This window comes from Danio rerio, chromosome 8, assembly GCF_052040795.2.
Source record: "Danio rerio strain M-AB ecotype USA chromosome 8, GRCz13ab, whole genome shotgun sequence".
Lineage (NCBI taxonomy): Eukaryota > Metazoa > Chordata > Actinopteri > Cypriniformes > Danionidae > Danio > Danio rerio.
The window spans coordinates 37221621-37242018 of NC_141028.1; the positions used below are offsets into that span (position 1 = coordinate 37221621).

Genomic DNA, 20398 nt, shown 5'->3' on the forward strand with positions numbered 1-20398 from the left:
TGACAACCGTCCTGTGGGTGTTGTTTGAATCTCGCTGTGTCGATTGGCATCTGATCTCTGCGTCCTCCGTGACAATTTTTCCAGATTATCGATATTATTGATCGTTGGATACGTCGATTGATCGCCTGCTGTTCCCATCACTCAGGTTTGACCCTTTTTATTACGCTGTGCTTTGTGTTTGTGTTCAGTATGTCTTGTGTTCACTACAGGTTCCAGAGTCGACTCACCTACGACTCGCTCCAGTTTGAAGGCCTCAACATCAGCGCGGGGGAGCTGAAGCGGCAGATCATGAGGAGCAAGAGGCTGAAGTTCTGCCAGCTGAAGATCAGCAACGCCCAGACTGATGAAAGTGAGTTGAGGAAAAGACACTTCAACTGTTCTACGCTAACATTAGATGCGTTACATCAGACACTTCTGGAAGCTGTAAGGTGGTGCTGATGCTGACATGTAGGGATGTTTTGGCTGTTTTAAAAGGCTAATGGCTCTCAAAGTATACCGTGCTCCATAATTATGTGCTGATTCTGATTTTATTTTGCTGTCAGAATACACAGATGATGCTCTCATCCCTAAAAACACGTCGGTCATCATCAGACGGATCCCTGCGGCGGGACTGAAGTCCTCAAACAGAAGATTTGTTGGGTGAGTGCTGTCAAATGAGCACACGCGTCCTCTGTTAGATGTTATATGAAGACTCCTGGTCTGTCCCTGGTGTTTTAGTCACACAAGCTCCTTTGTTTTGCAGACATCAAGCTGGACGCTGGCGTGAACCTTCACCTAGAGCTGATCCTTCACTCCTCTCACTGGAGCAGTTGTTGAAGGTATTGAACAAATGAATAGCACAATAGCAATGTAAAGCACACAATATACGCACACGCACTCAGCTTCTTAGGGAGATTTGAGATTGTTTGAAGGGTTGAGGGTGAAAAAGATTCAAATGTGCAAATGCCTGTGAAACAGACTGAGAATCTGGCTGAGGCAAAGGCGTCAGAGGAGGACAAGCTGAAAGCGGTGATGTACCAGTCCAGCCTGTGCTACTACTCCAGCAGGTGAGCGTTCAGACACTGACAGGTTTGCTTTGTGAGAGATGTCTGAGCTGATTCTCATGGTTCTGATGTTCACTAGTGAGGCCATGAGGCTGCTTGGGATCCCGGGACACCACATTAGGCACTGCCCCACTAATGTGGTAACTGGGTTTTCCAAGCTCACGGTTGCTGTGAACTTGAGCTCTTGTCCTCATCAGTCAGATTGTTTGCTCAGAGTTTGACTGTCACTCCTCAATTCACAGGGCAGCCGCTCCGCGCCGCACAAGCGCATCCGGAAGAGCACAGGGATTCCCCGCAGCTTCCTGTTGGAGGTGGACGACCCAGACCGAAAGGGAGTCATGATAGACGGCAGCGGCCGATACGTCATTCCCATCATAGACGCGTGAGTAAACTGTACTTGGCATAGCCGCATGTTCTAGTGTTTGTCCAAATCTCACATGATGTCTGCTTGTGTGTGTTTGCGCTCGATCTGTTCAGTGAGGCCTATGCTGCTGAGAAGAGAAAGAGGCCGTCCTTCTCCTGCCAGACCGAGCCTTTGCCCTCCTCGTCCTCAGCAGGTGCGGCATCTTCGGTCCGGGACGCCGGAGGGAAACGGTCCCGCTCCCCATCTTCACCAGAGACGCGCGGCGACCAGAAGAGACCACGTCGCTGAGAGACCTTCATCCAAGAGACCTGGAGCCGACGTGTAAATATTGTACATAGTTTATTAATAAAAGATAATAAAGATTATAGCCGCATGAACTGTGTGGACTGGTTAACCTTCACTCCAGCAGTGCAACACACACATACACACACACACACACACACACACACACACACACACACGAATGAATTCATAAACACAATATCATGAAGTTTTGCTTTAATTTAGGAAAAGAGAAACTCTTCTGGGCTAAAATCTGATGGGTTTTTTTCAGCGTTCTTCAGTCTTTAATGTCAGGTGATCCTTCAAATGTCAGTGTAAAGTGTTGAGTACACTATTAGTGCTCAGTCGTGTTTTTCATAGTTACCAGTGCCGATGGAGTTTTTTGAAGCGTCATATTCTGCTGGAAACGTTTCATTTGAATGGTAATGTCCCATAAGCGGAGGTCTTGTGAGTAACTTCACAAGTCGGTCAAAGTCTACACCGGTGACAAGCTCATCTACTCCCAGAACCTGCTACTCTCTACCTACACGCTGTCAGCTGATGTTTCAAAACCTCAACACTCGCATACAGAACAGCCTCAGCGTCTGCACCACTTATCGGCACTAGCTGCAAGTCTACACCCCCTCTGTCCAGAAGTGAGCACAGCCTCTTGGTACCATCCCAGCAAGCATTTTTTTGGGGTGTTTAAAGGTGCCAACTGACCATCAAAAGTAAAAATGACTCATTTTATCTCATCCCAACAGGGAAACCACCAACAATAAAGAATGAGTTACTATCTGGTGTCATGGCTTTGCAATTAAAACAAGTTTAGTTATAATGGAGGTCATTGGGGGCAAAAACAGCCACTTGAACAATATGAACAATACATAAGGGTTAAAAGTCTAATAGACGGCTTGGTTAAAACCAGGCTAAATCTAGGCTGTCAGTGAGTGTGCACCCCTAACCCCGCCTCTCACAGTGACCTCACTAGCTCCGCTGAGTGCTTTGTGTCTCAGATTGCATGCAAGTCTGCAGCCAGATACTGCTGGAAGCTAGTCATCAAATACACAGGAACGAATGACTACACGTGTCAATCTGTCTATTAAACTATCTAATCTGTCTAGTCAGTCTTTTATTATCTTTTATATGCAAAAATATTCATTCATAAAAACATATGTATATATGAACACTGGGTCAAATAGGGTCCGTGCATTTTAAATCTAATAACAAAAATAACCCAATGTTGGTTTTGTCCATATTTAAATGAACGTGTGTAAACGCACGCTTTGATCAAACCTTTTATTCCCCTTGATGATATTGTGCTTTTTTTTCCCCTCAATGCCCTCCAAAGTTTCAATGTTTGGCCGTGTCTGCCATATCTGTTTTGTTTAAAAAAAAAAAAGGAAAAAAAAGGAATGCATCGGTTCCTGCATGTAGAATTCAGAAATCTCATGGCATTGAAAGAAAACTGGCAGCAGTTGAGTGCCGAGGTCAAAGGTCAGATGAGCAGGCATCACACCTGATAAACACCTGGGGCAACTGTACAGTAAAAAAAAAAAAAACAACAAGATTAAGAAATATTGCTTTAATTTGAGAGAGACAAAAAAAACTCTTCCGTGTTAAAATTTGATGTTCCTCCAGCGTTCTTACGTCAGTCTTTAATGTCAGGTGATCCTTCAAATGTCAGTGTAAATTGTTGAGTGTACCATTAGTGCTCAGTCGTGTTTTTCATAGTTACCAGTGCCGATGGAGTTTTTTTTTTTAGAGCGTCATATTCTGCTGGAAAAGTTTCATTTTAATGGTAATATGCCATGAGCGGAGGTGTACGAGTAACTTCACAAGTTGACCATAGTCTAGAGCGATGACATGCTCATCTACTCCCAGAACCTGGCAGAACGAAATGTTGCAGCTCGTCCGGTCTTCAATGATGAGCCCAAAAGAGGCCACTTCACAGAGCCGGCCCAAGGCTTAAGAGAACTGAGAGGCAGGACAAGATGGCGGGCTGGACTTGGTTAACTTTAGATTTTACACAAATCTCATTGTTTTGTTTTTCACCTAAAATAGTAATTAAAACATCCAAGATGTGTTTTGCCTCATCAAAATGTGGAATTTGATCAGCAAACTACTCATTCTAAGACAACTATGCCTTGGGCTAAATGACTTGGCTTCAAGTACGATGCCACACGATTCAGAAATGAAGGTACAGACTGCACAAACAGATAAACGACATGATGCATCTCATTTCACCACAACTAAAGGCAGCGACAAAAAAAAAGTCAAGCTCTCACGATGATGACATTTCTCATGCAACCCTTTAGCAAGCCTACATAGTATTTATGCCTAAAAGTCACTGCATGGGTAAATAAGAAACAAGCAACACACACACACACACACACACACACATATATATATATATATATATATATATATATATCCATGGGCCACTGTAAAGTAATATGGTTCTGTCATAACGTTTTGAATGAAAATCTGCATTTGGATAAGACACCTTTAGTATAGTTTTGATTTTAAGGCATAATAAAGATCAAATGCAAGTACGAGTGGATTTACATTGAAAATTTCAAACGCATCAAGAAAACCATGTGCTAAGGAAATTTCAAACCATTTGGAACGCACAGAGACGAGCTTTTGTGCAAAAATGAACTTAAAGGTGCCTTTAAAAAAGTGTCAAAGTACTTTTGAAAACAAAAAAGCAAACCCCCAATAGGTGGCAGCAAGAGGCCGCTTTATTTGAGTAAAGCATTGAACGATTCATTCAGCCAAAGAAGCCAATAGGATGAACGGACAGTTGAATCAATCCCTGAATCATCGACTCACCCGAGTCTTCTTGGCGAAGGCCTGAATCGTTCGTGCAGGGAAACGTCGCTGTGTATTATTATTAAGATATGGCCAACTGTTCTGCTGTTTATTTTATTATACTTATCGCAATGATTTTACTACTACTATCAATAAAATTAATATTAATAATGATAATATTGCCGGAAGTTGTACAGCGCATGCGTCACGTGTTCATCATCAGCATCCATGACAACCGTCCTGTGGGTGTTGTTTGAATCTCGCTGTGTCGATTGGCATCTGATCTCTGCGTCCTCCGTGACAATTTTTCCAGATTATCGATATTATTGATCGTTGGATACGTCGATTGATCGCCTGCTGTTCCCATCACTCAGGTTTGACCCTTTTTATTACGCTGTGCTTTGTGTTTGTGTTCAGTATGTCTTGTGTTCACTACAGGTTCCAGAGTCGACTCACCTACGACTCGCTCCAGTTTGAAGGCCTCAACATCAGCGCGGGGGAGCTGAAGCGGCAGATCATGAGGAGCAAGAGGCTGAAGTTCTGCCAGCTGAAGATCAGCAACGCCCAGACTGATGAAGGTGAGTTGAGGAAAAGACACTTCAACTGTTCTACGCTAACATTAGATGCGTTACATCAGACACTTCTGGAAGCTGTAAGGTGGTGCTGATGCTGACATGTAGGGATGTTTTGGCTGTTTTAAAAGGCTAATGGCTCTCAAAGTATACCGTGCTCCATAATTATGTGCTGATTCTGATTTTATTTTGCTGTCAGAATACACAGATGATGCTCTCATCCCTAAAAACACGTCGGTCATCATCAGACGGATCCCTGCGGCGGGACTGAAGTCCTCAAACAGAAGATTTGTTGGGTAAGTGCTGTGAAATGAGCACACGCGTCCTCTGTTAGATGTTATATGAAGACTCCTGGTCTGTCCCTGGTGTTTTAGTCACACAAGCTCCTTTGTTTTGCAGACATCAAGCTGGACGCTGGCGTGAACCTTCACCTAGAGCTGATCCTTCACTCCTCTCACTGGAGCAGTTGTTGAAGGTATTGAACAAATGAATAGCACAATAGCAAAACGCAATGTAAAGCACACAATATACGCACACGCACTCAGCTTCTTAGGGAGATTTGAGATTGTTTGAAGGGTTGAGGGTGAAAAAGATTCAAATGTGCAAATGCCTGTGAAACAGACTGAGAATCTGGCTGAGGCAAAGGCGTCAGAGGAGGACAAGCTGAAAGCGGTGATGTACCAGTCCAGCCTGTGCTACTACTCCAGCAGGTGAGCGTTCAGACACTGACAGGTTTGCTTTGTGAGAGATGTCTGAGCTGATTCTCATGGTTCTGATGTTCACTAGTGAGGCCATGAGGCTGCTTGGGATCCCGGGACACCACATTAGGCACTGCCCCACTAATGTGGTAACTGGGTTTTCCAAGCTCACGGTTGCTGTGAACTTGAGCTCTTGTCCTCATCAGTCAGATTGTTTGCTCAGAGTTTGACTGTCACTCCTCAATTCACAGGGCAGCCGCTCCGCGCCGCACAAGCGCATCCGGAAGAGCACAGGGATTCCCCGCAGCTTCCTGTTGGAGGTGGACGACCCAGACCGAAAGGGAGTCATGATAGACGGCAGCGGCCGATACGTCATTCCCATCATAGACGCGTGAGTAAACTGTACTTGGCATAGCCGCATGTTCTAGTGTTTGTCCAAATCTCACATGATGTCTGCTTGTGTGTGTTTGCGCTCGATCTGTTCAGTGAGGCCTATGCTGCTGAGAAGAGAAAGAGGCCGACCTTCTCCTGCCAGACCGAGCCTTTGCCCTCCTCGTCCTCAGCAGGTGCGGCATCTTCGGTCCGGGACGCCGGAGGGAAACGGTCCCGCTCCCCATCTTCACCAGAGACGCGCGGCGACCAGAAGAGACCACGTCGCTGAGAGACCTTCATGCAAGAGACCTGGAGCCGACGTGTAAATATTGTACATAGTTTATTAATAAAAGATAATAAAGATTATAGCCGCATGAACTGTGTGGACTGGTTAACCTTCACTCCAGCAGTGCAACAAACACACACACATACAGGCATACATGGTTTATGAGGTCAATGTGACTTTTTGGTGGTTTACGGGGACATACCTTTGCCAACATCCTACGAACATAAAACTTGTGCCAAAATTTTTTATTTGAGCTACAAAAGGCAAACAACGCTTAAAAACAGCAATTTTAGTTTCACAACACACTCAAATTAACTATGTGACATTTTACAGGCTTATGGGGACAGACAAAATCATGGTTTACAAGGTCTGTTTACATGTTACACACAAACCTAGCCCCTTCATGGTTTAAAAGGACTGATTAACACATTTTACATATCACACTATTCTGCTATTGCAGTAAGGGTGACAACAGAACAGACTCTGGCTTTCCTCAGCTAGACACCTGCTAAACCCATCTCAGTTGCTAAGGTTCTGCCTGTCACTTCTTAAATGACAAAATACTATTTTGCTTAAAATACACTTTTGATTTAACAATTCTGTAGGCTTATTGTGTTGTATCAGTTAAACAATCTGTTTAATGTACTGTTGAACAATAACCTGAAAAAGACAGCATTTTAACATTAAAGTATGAAGAGTTAATTGTTTAAGGGCCTTTGCTCTTATTTTATAGGACAGTAGATATTTTGAAAGGCAACTTCAGATAAAAAAAGAACATAATTGGCAAAGAACCTTCAACCATGAACAACCAGAAGCACAACTGTACGATAACATATTCATTATTTTATTCTTTTACTTGGCCAGAGCACAAATGTTCCCCTCTGTGAACTCTGTGTGGAGTTTGCATGTTCTCTGTGTTGGAGTGGGTTTCCTCCAGGTGCTCCGGTTTCCCCCACAGTCCAAAGACAAGCGGTACAGGGGATTGAATACACTAAATTGTCCGTAGTGTGTGTGTATGAGTGTGTATGGATGTTTTCCAGTGATGGGTTGCAGCTGGAAGAACAACCGCAACGTAAAACATATTCTGGATAAGTTGGTGGTTCATTTCACTGTGGAAACCCCTGATAAATAAAGGGGTTAAGCCGAAAAGAAAATGAATGAATGAATGATTACAGCTTATAAACAAACTAATGGTATTTTAAAATTTAATTAAGTCGTTCAACAGATTATTCTTTTTCAAATTTAAATATTTATACTAGAACACAACATGGTAGTGCACTAGAATACTGTCAAATACAAAACATTGCCACTCAATGACAGAAATAAAAAAATAAACTTTTTTAATTTTACTTTTGAAGTCCAGGAAAACAGCAGGGGAACTAAACATGTATATACATTTTATTATGAAATGCATCAACTATTATCGCTCTGACAAGAACAAAAAATAGATGGATAAAAATAGATAAAAAGATAGAAAAAAAGAAAAAAAGATAAAACTAGACATAAAAGTTTGATTCCACAAATTGAATGATACATACAGAATGATATGAACACAAAACAGATTAAAAACTAAATTTCGTAATGTGACAGTAATATAATGTGTTATAATGTGACTAATTAATATCATACACATTTTCACTTTTTTGTCACAGTGACAATATTTGACCATTTTCAAACATGTAAATAAAAAACAAAAAACATGTCTTTTTGCTACTCAACACTGTTGTAAATGTTTAGTCTGAGGGACTGCATTTGTGGGTTATGTATTTTTGTGTGATGGGTATTGCCCAGGCTCATGAAGCAGACGTGGACCTGGACTGTGGAGCAGTACCAGACTGTGGAGTAGTGGCAGACATGGGTTGAGAAGCAGAGGCAAACTGTAGAGCAATGTAGAGACTACCCTAGAGTGATGATGGACTGTGAAGCACTGGCATGGAACAGAAGTGGGTTTGAAAATGGTTAAATATTGTCACTCTGTGACAAGGAAAAAAAATGAAAATGTGTATAATAATAATCAGTCTTTTGAACTCATTACAGCCTTCACGTCTGCTTTTGTCCATGGTCTTCTCATGTAGGTTGTTCTGCCAGTGCTAGAGCCTGAAAGCAAACAAGATGATTAACTGTTAGCATCACTGACTTTTAATAGATCATATCAACTGTTCATCAATATCGTTTAAAAGTCTCTTTCTTGGAAAAAAGGTTAATCCTTAGGTGTGCACTTACACCATGGTTATACATCACACAACTACATGATTTAACAGCAACATATGCGAGTATAACTTTCAGTAGCTGCTTTGAATCATTGTGGACTATTGAAAGTGATATGACCTTTCCATGTAAAGACTTTTCTTAATTTTAAAAAAAGGCAATCAATAATTTCATAATATTCCCTATTATATTTTTCCACTGGAGAAAGTCTTCCGTTTTTTAGTTTAGCTGAATAATAAAAAGGTAAAAACTGCAAAGGTCAATATTATGAGCACAAAAAATAAAATAAAAATATATAAAATTATAAAAATTAAAATTTATTTTTTGATTTTTTTGTCAGCCAGATATCGCAGAGCCCTATTTAAAAATGGCCAGATACAAAAGAGAAAGTGATAAATGGAAGACATTGACGAGAAATGTAGCATAGGAAAAAGCATTTGTGCATTTGCGCTACAAGCACTGCGATAGAAAGTCTGAACGTGTATTGAGTGCTGCTGGAAACATTGCGACTCCAACTAGGTCTGCTTAATCCAGACAATGTGTCAGCATGTTAGCTTTTCTGTCAAATAATTTACCAAAAACAGTGGAGAGTTAGTAGCCTACGCTGTTTTTTCCTCAACATCTCATTTATATTGTTATCAATAGGCTAATATTTTTTGTTCTTCTTTTTATTATTATCATTATTATTATTATTAGTTACTATTTATATTATCACTGATACTGAAAAGTGTTATTTAGGCTATTTGTGAAGTTCTTAAAAATGTAACATTTAATTATTATACTGGAGGGGGGAACCAGTGAATATTGTCCTCACCACTTAAAAAAATGTGTAAATAAAAACAAAAAAAAAAAAACTAAAAATAAAGGATAAAAGGAAAAGCATGCTCTTCATCATTTTTCATAATCTGATTTGTACATGCTGCTGTGTGTGTGCACTTAGGCTAGACGAGCAGAGTACACACATCTAAAGTTATCTTACTGTGAGCGTTTTAATGGTCAAATAGGTGTCAAAATGCTGTGTTCAGTGATCATTTATAAGAAGCTTAAAGCACAGTTTGTTTCATATTTTTATTCTATTGTACATATTTCCCTTTGCTCATTTACAGGGAGGAAAATAACTGCATATATACAGTTGAAATCCGAATTATTAGCCCTCCTGAATTATTAGCAACCATTTTCCACCAATTTCTGTTTAATGGAAAGAAGATTTTTTTTTCAACCCATTTCTAAACATAATAGTTTTAATAACTAATTTTTTATAACTGATTTCATTCATCTTTGTTATGATGACAGCACATACTTTACTATATATTTTTCAAAGTACAAGCATTCAGATTAAAGTACAATTCAAAGGCTTAATTAGGATAATTGGGCAAGTCATTAATATTGACCTTAAAATAGGTTTCAAAATATTTAAACCTGCTTTTATTCTAGCCAAAATAAAACAAATAAGACTTCCTCCAGAAGAAAAAAAATATTATAGAAAATACTGTAAAAAAAATCCTGAATTTGTTAAACATCCTTTTGGAAATATTTATTACAAAAATATAAATAAAAAATTCACAGGAGCGCTAATAATTTTGACTTCAGCTGAAAAATCGTTTTGAATAATCTTGTTTGCAATTATGACAAAAATAATCGTGATTATGATTTTTCCCATAATAGAGCAGCCCTTACTGTATGTGTAATGTAGCCTACAGTAGATTATGTGATGTGATCAATTAAAAAATACATTTTCTTTTTTCTTAGTAATAAACATGCTTTTACACTATACTGTATGCTTTAGAAAAGATACAATAGATGGTGAGAAGTATAGCCCCAGGCTGCAAAAATTAAACAAATATAAGAATGAAGTTGTTTAGCCTTTATAGCGCCCTATTAAATTGTGTTGGGGTAAAAAGAATGTTTACATTTCTTTGACTATCATGGCGATGTTATTACCTCAAATCTTAAACATGCGCACATTGCAAGAAATGAAAATCGCGTCACAGCACACACTACAAAATATTAAGGTTATCGAGTCAATGAAACACATCACCTGATTGCAGTATAACTTGCTTTATCAATAATTATTATTATTTATTATAGGCCAGGTTACAAATATTTGAAAATCTGTCACTACATGCCAAACACTCAAAATAGGTTCCCTTTTGCATAGCTATTAGTGGCAGTTATGAATTAAATAAATGGGCATATCGGCACGTAAGGTGAGTCGCCTATTATTTATCGTCTGTTTATTTTTCTCTGTTCATTTCTTTCACATGCATGCAGAGTGAACAGTCTGTGCTGTTTCTGCTTGTTTAATAGAGCGCCTCCTCTTATAGCCGGCCTATTTCGGTATAAAGGACAAAAAAATTTTTTTTATATACTGTATGCTATTCTATCCCCTATATTAAACACAGCAAATGTATAATTAAATATTAGAAACATAAATATTTTAAGTTTCTAAAAGCACATTTTAATGTTTAAGCATTGTTTATTGGCCGTCGGCGTCGATGATGTGCACCTCTCAAAAAATGTAACTACAAGTCGCAACGACACAGAGCGCAAGGTCGTGATTTGTTTGATGGTCGTGATTGGTCGGCTTGGCAGCGCTGACAAGTCTGGGGGCGGGACCAAGAGCCGTGCGAGTGGTGCGAGCCCAATAGAGCGATTGTTTACACGTGTGGAGTCCCATGAAGGAGCTCTGGATAGAAAGTTTTGTTTTGTGTTTATCTCATAGTTAAAGTTGTTCCACGTCCGCCGGTTCCAGCCTCAAAATGAGCGAGTTTGAGTCACTTGCATGTTCAGGAAGCGTTTAGAAAAAACAAAACAACAGCGAAGAAACTCAACACAGAGGAACATTAACACCTCACTGCCAACTAGCGTTTTGAAAGTGTTAATGCAGACCAACAGAGACATTGCGCAGAAGTAAAATAAACAGCTACGCGGGTTGCATGTGCCGTGGGTTACGCCGATCATAACGCAGAAGTATAAACCAGGCTCTATAAACTTTAATTTCATAAGTGCATACAATATAATATTAATAATAATAAGACAATTAGCATGTTTATCAAGGTGAACGACATGCAGTGAGTGGATAATTCCATATGTGCAATATGTACATTTAAATCTCTCCATTTTGCTGTAATGGCTGTGCTGTGTTTGACTGGCAATAGCTTTTAGATTATAACCCGCGACCCACTTATTAATATGCAGCCTTTTTTGATTACATGGGGCCAGTTGCACCAGCAGTGTGTAAGTTAAAATGAAGCCTAGTTGTGACTTAAAGGGACACTAATTTACAATGTACGCACTACTAAATATTTCTGTGTTGCAGCATTTCACTCAGTTTAAACCTAACGCTGTGTTCCAACTAAAAATTTACCGCAGCCTCCCCCCATGTATAATGGTAGAAAAGAGATGACGGTGAGATTAGTTTACATCGAGGAGCTTGCGATGATCTCCCTCTATTCACAGCCTTATTTTCTTCCTAAATCTCGCATTTCTTTCGGTTTGTGAATGAAGAGTTTAATTTTGTTTCAAGAAATGTTTTGTGTTAACATACATTTCTTTATGACTGGGTTTTTTCTCCCTGCTATTTTTTCTTTAACGTGTAGAATATTTAAAAAATCAAGTTTTATGTTTTGATAACTTTGTGTAATTTGTGTGCATTCACAGCAAATTTTCAAAGAACAGTTATATGTAGATGCATTAGTTGCAGAATTCTAAATCAGTTTAACGATTGAAACACTTTTTATTTGATATTAGGTGATTTAATGCAACTATGTATGACTTTACGGAGAGCTTATGACCTTACTAACTACGGTTTGCCTTAAGAGCATGTGGTGCAACCGAAGTGAAAACAACTTTAGTTATAAACATGCCAGTAGTTATTATTATTATTATTATTATTATTACTACTACTTCTATTATTATTAGGCAATTTTCTGAAGCAACCCCTGTAACCAATTTAGTGCTTTTGGGTTGTTGTTGTTTTCGGTTAAAGCGCAATGCCCCATTAACACCTCAGACAGGCTGCTTCATTAATAGCCAAACATTTTGTTTGAGATGAGGGCAGGGGTATATCTTGAGTATATTTCACAAGCAAGGTTGACACAAAATCCCCGGTTATATACCTTTTACCTATAGGCCAACTTCTGGTAATGTAGGCTTATATAGGCTGTTTCTATTCACAGCAACTTATGGACTGAACTACGTGTTAATTAAAATTTCTATATTAGGCTCGTAGCAATTGATATTGGGAGTCATGGAATATTGTTTGCATTTATTTTGCATATTGTTTGCAATATCCTACTTTAATAATAATAATAATAATTAATATTATATTAAAAAGTTTTTTCTATTTCTAAATAAATAGCCTACTGTAAATTAGGCCTACAACCATTAATGATTTATATATGAAATTAGAAATGAAATTCTTAATAATATTTGTAAAGGAAACAAATATAGGTCTTATATGTGCCGTTATATATATTTCAATTAATATGGAATATAAGTGCATGTTTTCACCAAAACTATGATAGATTTTTTTTTTAAATGTGTGATTGTGTAAAACAATATACTTTGCAAATAAAATAATGTTTTTTTTTTCTCTCTCTCTAAAGAAATTGTTACCACCTCGTTTAGAGCATCATTATGGGCATTTTACGTTATAACTAATGTGGGTCAAACAATAGATCTGTGACAGAGAAACTACAGGTTTTGGGACACACTCGTCACTACATCGTTCTTTTCCCAAACGACACATTGTACTATGATATTTCTGCCGCGAGTTACGTTGTTGTTTGGGAAACCCAGCCCTGGTGCAGAGCCAGAGGAAGAAGCGTGCTGCGCTTGTGGAGCAGATAAGAAGCAAGAGAAACTTCTAGACCAGGGGAGAGTTTCCCAAACAACGACATATATCTGAATGAAGGGGTAATCTACTGTATTTTAGCCTAATTATTATTTCTAATGTTTACACACTGTGAAATAGGCTAATCCAATCTTAAAAAAACACACACACTAAATCATTTTTTGTGAATTGTTTTTATTCCAAGCTAAATAACATTTTAGAAAATGTTGCATATCAAGCTGTTGGTATCTCCTCGCGGTTGAAATTGGCTGTTATGCGAAAAAAAACAAAAACAAATATTAGCTCGCAGGCTAGTTGCTTTTTAGATTTAATTTAAGCCTATATTCAGCTGACAGCGCACACTCAGCCGCGATACAGAGAGAAAAAGTAAATAATAGATTCTTTAATGTAAACGACTAAGAAAAACTTCGGCTATATACTCGGGAGAGGACGTAATGAGATCTAGACTGGCTGTAAAATATATACACCAATAGTAATAGTTAATCAACGCATTTTATTTAAAAAAAATCTACTCATTTTAATATTGCGATTTTTACATTTTTTAGAGAATGTCTGTTTTTATTAACTTTTCTGTCATTTATTTCAAATTTGTCATTATTTTATTAATTTGATGATGTTAATATTTTACATAGGCTATTTTATATACACATCTAAAATCATTCAAATTAAGGTTGTGACGATGAGGAAATTTCCCCACCGGTTAATCGACATGTGACAACACCGGTAATACCGGTATCATAGTGGGGGTCGGGGTTTCCTCTTTTCTTTCTGCTTTTAAATAGCTTATAAATGCATATAATACTTTCACTTTCAGTTTTGCGGGAATTGCCAATTCGGCGTAAATTGTTTGAATGGACGAATGTGATGAATGTTAGAATGTTTTTAAAACGAATAAGAAAATAAAATAGCAAGATAAGTAATTAAATTGCACAAAGTTTAAATAAGATTAAACGAATGAACAAGAAACAAATATAAAAGAAAAGCTTTCAAAATTACATTACAAAAATGACAGGTTGACACAGTCTTTAAAAAAAAATAAAAAATAAAACATTGTAAATTGGCATTTATTAACAGTGAGGTTTACTTGTTCTTTGCGAGGAATCCTGGCCAATATGTTGACCATCTCTGGCTTAAGATGGGATCTTGTGGGGCTTACTATGTTCCCCATCGTGCTGAACACACCCTCAGATGAGCAGCTTGTTGCACGTAAAGATACTTTTTGGTTACATTTGCTAACAGGGGGAACATGTTTGGTTGTCTTTTGTTGTCCTACCTGACTTCAATAGAGTGGAGGAACTATGACGTCAATTTGTATGCAAAAACCCGGAAGCGAGTTAGCATTTTAGCACTTCCGGTTCCCTCGTCCCAAAGTCAATGGGTTTTTTGAATGGGGTTTCAGTAAAATCGCTCAAATAAGGTCCGTGGCTAACACCAACTCAATATACTTTCACGTTTTGTTCTACGACATAAAACACATCAGTTACAGCACACTCTTCAACTTTTAAATCGATTATGCTTCTTTAAAAAGACGGTTGCTATCAAGTTGCTAAATGAGACTACAGGCTGCGTCGGGGGCATTATACGTCATCGAGCTGATCTGGTCTGGAGCGCAGCTCGCTTGGGCGTTTGGATTAGTCTGTGATTTAAGTATTTTCAGAATAGTATTTTATAGTTTGTTGTATTATTCTAATTGAGAATTCAGATTGTGTGTAGATAATTCCTTCACATGTAAAGGCTGTCGAGACAGATTCATTTGTTGATCATTCATTTTAATTAAACGATAATATGAAGATACTGCTCAGTTTCTTTCCTGCTCTCAGTAATGCAAACGTGTGAATAAATGTGTAAAAATACATGCATGTTAACTGTCATTTTAACGTGATCAAGTGATTTCTCGTCTTTTTTTCTTCATCAACACATTTAACTCTGTCATAACTGCAATATTTACACTCCTCCATAAAACGTATAGCAGATGTGACTGTATTGGGCTGTTTTTCGCTGTACTTCGTGACACAAAAGGAATATTGAATGTTATTCTGTGTCCATGATGATGAAACCTGCAGGCATTTGATAGACTTGTTCCTCCTCACGCCGTCGTCTGTTAAGGTAAGCGGGCTGTGTGCACGCGAGCGATACACTTATTTAAATATGTCTCATAATAATACTATATAGGCACATTTATACACATTTTTTAAACTTTTAGAACAACCGCAAAGCAAAACATGTATTTCCCACGTAAAAACGATCCAAAAGGCACAAAGGTCTATGTGTGTTTGCGTATTTATTAGTTTATAATATATAGCGTGGATTACAATATAATATACTGAGAGATTAACTCTTTGTCATGGACGTTATTTCTAAAAATAAGCTTGATAAGTCGTCTGTAGTAGGGTGGGGCTGACGTCACTGACGAGCGCCCCGAGGGCGCTGTAGTCCGTTTATAGCCTTATGTTAGCTTTTTAAGTCTTGCGTTTGCATTTAAGATCCAAAAGTGCTCAATGTTATATTTTCGTGTGACAATTATCCGGCTGAACAAAACGTGTAAGTGTAATGAACAGTGTTTGAACACAGAGCGTATTATTCGCAATCTTCGAAAACCCTATGGGAAAATCCTATAGGGATTTCCACGAGGGAACCAGTTTTATGCTAGCAGCCGATTAGCCTACAAAGTGACGTCATAGTTCCTAGTTCCTCCACTCTATTTCTTAATGTATTATTTAGCCTATTGCATTATATATTAATAGCTTAGTCCTTATGAACAATCCGTTTATAAAATAGCCTTATTAACGAATTTATAGGCTAGTGAAGAATAAACCGAATATGAAATATGATCCTTGCATAATGATCACAACTAAACAAGCTAGCACTCATTTTATATATAAACTTTAAATAAAAAAGAAAGAAATGTTAAGAAATTAAACATTGTGTAAAAAATCTAAAGACAGGCTAAATAAAAGTAATTTTATTTAACAGGCTAAAAAAATAATCAACATGTAAATGTATAAATATTTCGATAAGTATTGTTATGGAATATTTATAACTATATGATCTTGCTTTTTTGGTTATATCCATACAAGCTTTGAGCTCTCTTACAAGCACAGTTGACAGGCGCAGGTGTCTTATGTCACTGTCAGTGGCGGATTACACACAGCATACTCTGGCAAGATGTTTTATTTGTTGCCGATTGGCGTGTTGTTCCTTTTTTAAAACACCTTTTGTTTTTAAAATCCCTCAAGGTAATGTTGTCTATCGAGTTATATAGTCTCCCTCGGAGATATTGTAGTTCAGTAACATGCTTCGCAGCATATAACCGTGAAGCTTAAATAGGCTGAGCATATTTTTATTAATTTTAAGACACATTAATACAAACTAGCCACCGTTTGATTTTTTTTCGTTTACGTATATTTTTATCAATCGAAAAATGCAATGAATAGTTTAATTTGGTTTTCATTTTATTAGAATTAATATAATTAATAGGCTACACAACTCCTATTGGCTCGAATTGCGTTTTGACAGATAAGGCGTGACTTTCTGGCTCAAAGATATTTGTGCCTGTTAATTTCAGCGCTGTATTTTGAAAGATTTCGCAAAGGCTTCAGCTGTTCTACCTGTCAGCTGGTACCAGCCTCAGTTTTGCGACTTGACCTGTGTGGCGTTTCGATGTCTGAATGATAGCGAGAGAGAGATGAGATCAGACCTCAGATTCGATGTGTTGCCGCACTTCACAGTTACTTTATAGCAATTTTTAATATTGGCTCACCTAAATTAACTTTTCATTTATTAAAAGCCGAAATATTTCCAGACAGATGAAGCAACTTTCGGTTTTTAAAGACAGCGGCCTCAGTGATAAAAGACGCGCGCACACAGGTTACATTCTTGTAGGCATATTCATCTTTTATTTTTTTACATGAAATGCATAAAGTGCAAAAAAAGAAGAGCTGAACTTCGGAAAAAGTGCTCACTTCAGTTGCCGTGATGATTGCTTTGTTTCTCTGCAGTTGGCTTGTCGATGGCGCGGCATTGCTACATCATTCTTGTTTTAATAAAAATAAGATATTTATTATTAAACACTGTGAGATGATGGTCGCGTGATTTTTAAAATGAGAGTATGCCTTGCATATTTATTCTCACGTGATAAATGAAATATGACGCATTACTATGTTCAGATTTTAATTATAAAGCATGCTCTGGCCTTAAGTAAATTATTACGAATTCTATTTTCCATTTAATTAAAATAAATATTTAATAAAAAAATAAATAAATAAAACGAATACTTAGAAAAAACAAATGTGAGGACGGTGTCACGGTAAAAACGTGATGTCACCGGTGTTGCGTCTTAAAACCGGTATCACCGTCAACACCGTCTATCGTGGCAAGCCTAATTTGCTTTTTTAACTTGTGAGAGAAAAGCGAATTTTACCTGTCAGTGGCTGCACATTGCTCCTAAATAGCATAAAGCATTTCTTTCTTTTGTAACATTCTTTTTTTTTTTTTTACTTTAACCCATTAAAAGAAAAAGTGTCATAATAAATACAATTATTATTAAAAATGCAATTAAGTTTTGTCTGTCGCATAGTTAACTATGTGATGTGGGTAAATGGTGTTTCAATGCTGCAAGTCCTATATTTCAAACCTGCGGGAAGCACTGTAATTGATCGTTTTTTTTTCCCAATAAGGTGGTTTAATAAATACATTACAATTTTTAATTAAAAGTTATTCACATTAAATAATAATAATAAAAAACATTGGTTTAAAGAATGTTAAAAACGCAGGATTATGTTTTAAATAACTCCAAATCGAGGCATTCATTTTAGGCCTCTACAAACTACAAAACGTCAATGCAAATTAATGCAATACTATATGTAAAAACAAACTATTATATACTATAGTGGCCTATAAAAAATGGTCAATATTGCCTTATTTCTCGTCTCGCTCAGCACATGTGCATTGAATCGCAAGTGACAGATACAGAGGAAATTAATAAAAATAATATAGGCTAGATTTAAAATAATATAGCCCACCTAGCAGTTTTCTTTAAAATTATAATAGGCCTGTATATAAAAATGGACTGAAAATTCTTGTAGGCCTTTTGTGATGTTCAGTTATAAAAATGCTTATCTGTACATTTGTAAAACTGTCCTGTTTAGGCTATACTGCTTCTGCTTTTGAAAAGGAAAAAAATAGTCTGGGCTATACTTTGAATTAATCAAAAACAGTTATAGGTTCAGTTTGAAATTTAACTTGATAAACAGTTAATAATGGCACCTGATGTTCAAAGAAACATCAATGGGGCGTCGATTAGGGATGTTCGGTTCTGGGTTTTTTGGATGAGACTCTTAACTCCTAATTTTGGAGTCGGTGGAATAAATAATGCATTCACTTAAAATAGTGCAAGGATTAAATATGCTGTCTCATATCGCACTTTACACAATGCTACTACGTCAATTCCAACATTGTGTTGTTCTCTGGTCAGATAAAACCAGCAGTAAATCATTTCCAGCCAAAATAAAATAGTTATCAACCTAAACTTTTTTACAGCATATTTTAATTGTCTAGTTTAACTAGTTTAGTTTAACTTAGAAAATTACAATGCAATCTTGGAGACATAAAGTTAAAACATAATTTTAATATCAAAATGTTTAATGGAAAGATGAGTGGCAGTTCATTAACAAATAATCCCAACTGAGCCCAAACAATGTTAAAAACTATATAGAATAGTCTAATTATTTAGTATAGTCTAAGTATCTAAATACTTTACAGAGAGAATAAAATAATCTGTGGTTGTTCATTTCTTTGTTTATTGATCGGTTGAAGTGTCAAAAAATAAAGTAGCTAGCTTCTTCATTTGATTTAATGACCAATTAAATATTAAACCACATACATGAAATATTTAACTTAAATAATTCATTCATAAACAAACCTAAAATAATAAATAAAAGCAGTGTGACAGAGCAGTATATGCTTTAAGGCACAGTCTCTCTTATAAATGTGGTTTTCTTTAAAGTGTACTTTTAAATAGCTCATTAGTTTACTCTTAAATATTACTGTTTGTTTGTGCAATTTGTTAATTATTGTAATTTAATAAAGGTGTGTTAATGAGACGGCGGAAGAAAAGGAGTGACTCAGACCTAGTTTTTGAACATTTTACCTTGACTATATTTTTATTTAAAAATCCTCTTTTGGAAGTTTTTGCGTTCCCTCGCAGATGTTTTGCGTTCTCGCAAAACTGTTTTTCCACAAACACTTCCTGTTCACTTCATACATGTCAACCCTCCTGTTTTACCAGGATTCTCCCAAGCCTTCCGTTTTTGCTGTGATTCTCCCATATTTCTCTTTCTTTCCATTAAAGCTGTGGGTCGATCATCGCTCTTCATATGCAACCTGTGAATTAGCGAATGCATGTATACGGATGTGCTAGGTATGATAAACTGATCCCAGATCAGCTTCTATACACACCATTTAAAGCGACACCTCTGTTATCAAACAAGTGATGAGCAGCAAATGAATATCTCATTTTCTTTTATTTCATATCAGAGGTGTCAATTTAAGAATGCACAGATCTATAATGAAAGTATTCCATTACTTAAGTAACTGTTTGTGCTCATTTAAGAGAAAATGAGTTGTGTTTAAAATAAAACACACAGGACGAACATGTTTACATATTGTTAAGTATATTTGTCTGTTTAAACACAGATCTGAATCCTGCACTTTAGCTCCTCTTTAAATGGCATGTACAGAAGTTGATCTGGGATCAGTTTATCATTCCCTGATTCAGAGGTTGCATATGAAGGGCGATGATCAACCCACAGCTTTTAATGGAAAGAAAGTAAATGCAGACATTTTTATATTTGTTTCAGAATGCTTTCAAAAATAAAAATATATGAGAAATATGGGAAAATACTTAACAATAGTATGATAGAGGGAT

At 37.1% G+C, this 20398-nt stretch overlaps 3 protein-coding genes across 13 annotated transcripts in view; 2 read left to right on the plus strand and 1 right to left on the minus strand.

Annotated features, from left to right (window-relative positions):
• The window catches only part of LOC141375848 (E3 ubiquitin-protein ligase RBBP6-like), a 45629-nt gene extending 42413 nt beyond the window's left edge, over positions 1-3216 (plus strand). The window contains exons 1-7 of one of the 5 annotated variants that reach the window (XM_087265029.1): positions 16-447; positions 543-639; positions 743-818; positions 958-1046; positions 1123-1183; positions 1286-1425; positions 1521-1782. In XM_087265029.1, coding sequence (XP_087121155.1) covers positions 1012-1046; positions 1123-1183; positions 1286-1425; positions 1521-1695 — 411 coding nt within the window. In that variant the 5' untranslated portion in view covers positions 16-447; positions 543-639; positions 743-818; positions 958-1011 and the 3' untranslated portion in view covers positions 1696-1782. Of the gene's footprint in view, positions 1-15; positions 448-542; positions 640-717; positions 819-957; positions 1047-1122; positions 1184-1285; positions 1426-1520 lie in introns of those variants that run through there. The other 4 variants (XM_087265026.1, XM_087265028.1, XM_087265027.1 and 1 more) reach the window with 4 other exon arrangements.
• LOC141375856 (uncharacterized) overlaps positions 1-20398 on the minus strand; it is a 163000-nt gene that overhangs the window by 39216 nt on the left and 103386 nt on the right. For 5 of the 6 annotated variants that reach the window (XR_015944765.1, XR_015944764.1, XR_015944766.1 and 2 more), the window contains 2 exons: positions 8446-8507; positions 7599-8337 (listed from right to left, as the gene is read on the minus strand). The exons of the other annotated variant lie outside the window; for it this stretch is intronic. The gene's annotated coding sequence lies outside the window, so the exon portion shown is untranslated. Of the gene's footprint in view, positions 1-7598; positions 8338-8445; positions 8508-20398 lie in introns of those variants that run through there. 6 annotated transcript variants of the gene reach the window in all.
• LOC141375847 (E3 ubiquitin-protein ligase RBBP6-like) lies at positions 4727-6498 on the plus strand. Of its 2 annotated transcripts, XM_087265013.1 has the most exons (7): positions 4727-5060; positions 5254-5350; positions 5454-5529; positions 5676-5764; positions 5841-5901; positions 6004-6143; positions 6239-6498. In XM_087265013.1, the coding sequence occupies exons 1-7, from the start codon at positions 4901-4903 to the stop codon at positions 6411-6413; spliced, it is 798 nt and encodes a 265-aa protein (XP_087121139.1). In that variant the 5' UTR covers positions 4727-4900; the 3' UTR covers positions 6414-6498. The 2 variants fall into 2 exon arrangements, with proteins under 2 accessions (XP_087121139.1, XP_087121140.1); XM_087265014.1 differs by lacking the exon at positions 5841-5901.

Excerpts from the sequence above, each read along its gene's own strand:
- LOC141375847 (XM_087265013.1), top strand. The coding sequence starts at position 4,901 with ATGTCTTGTGTTCACTACAGGTTCCAGAGTCGACTCACCTACGACTCG. Across the intron at positions 5,765-5,840 it reads CTGTGCTACTACTCCAGCAG|TGAGGCCATGAGGCTGCTTG; the intron begins GTGAGCGTTCAG and ends GATGTTCACTAG. Across the intron at positions 5,902-6,003 it reads GGCACTGCCCCACTAATGTG|GGCAGCCGCTCCGCGCCGCA; the intron begins GTAACTGGGTTT and ends CTCAATTCACAG.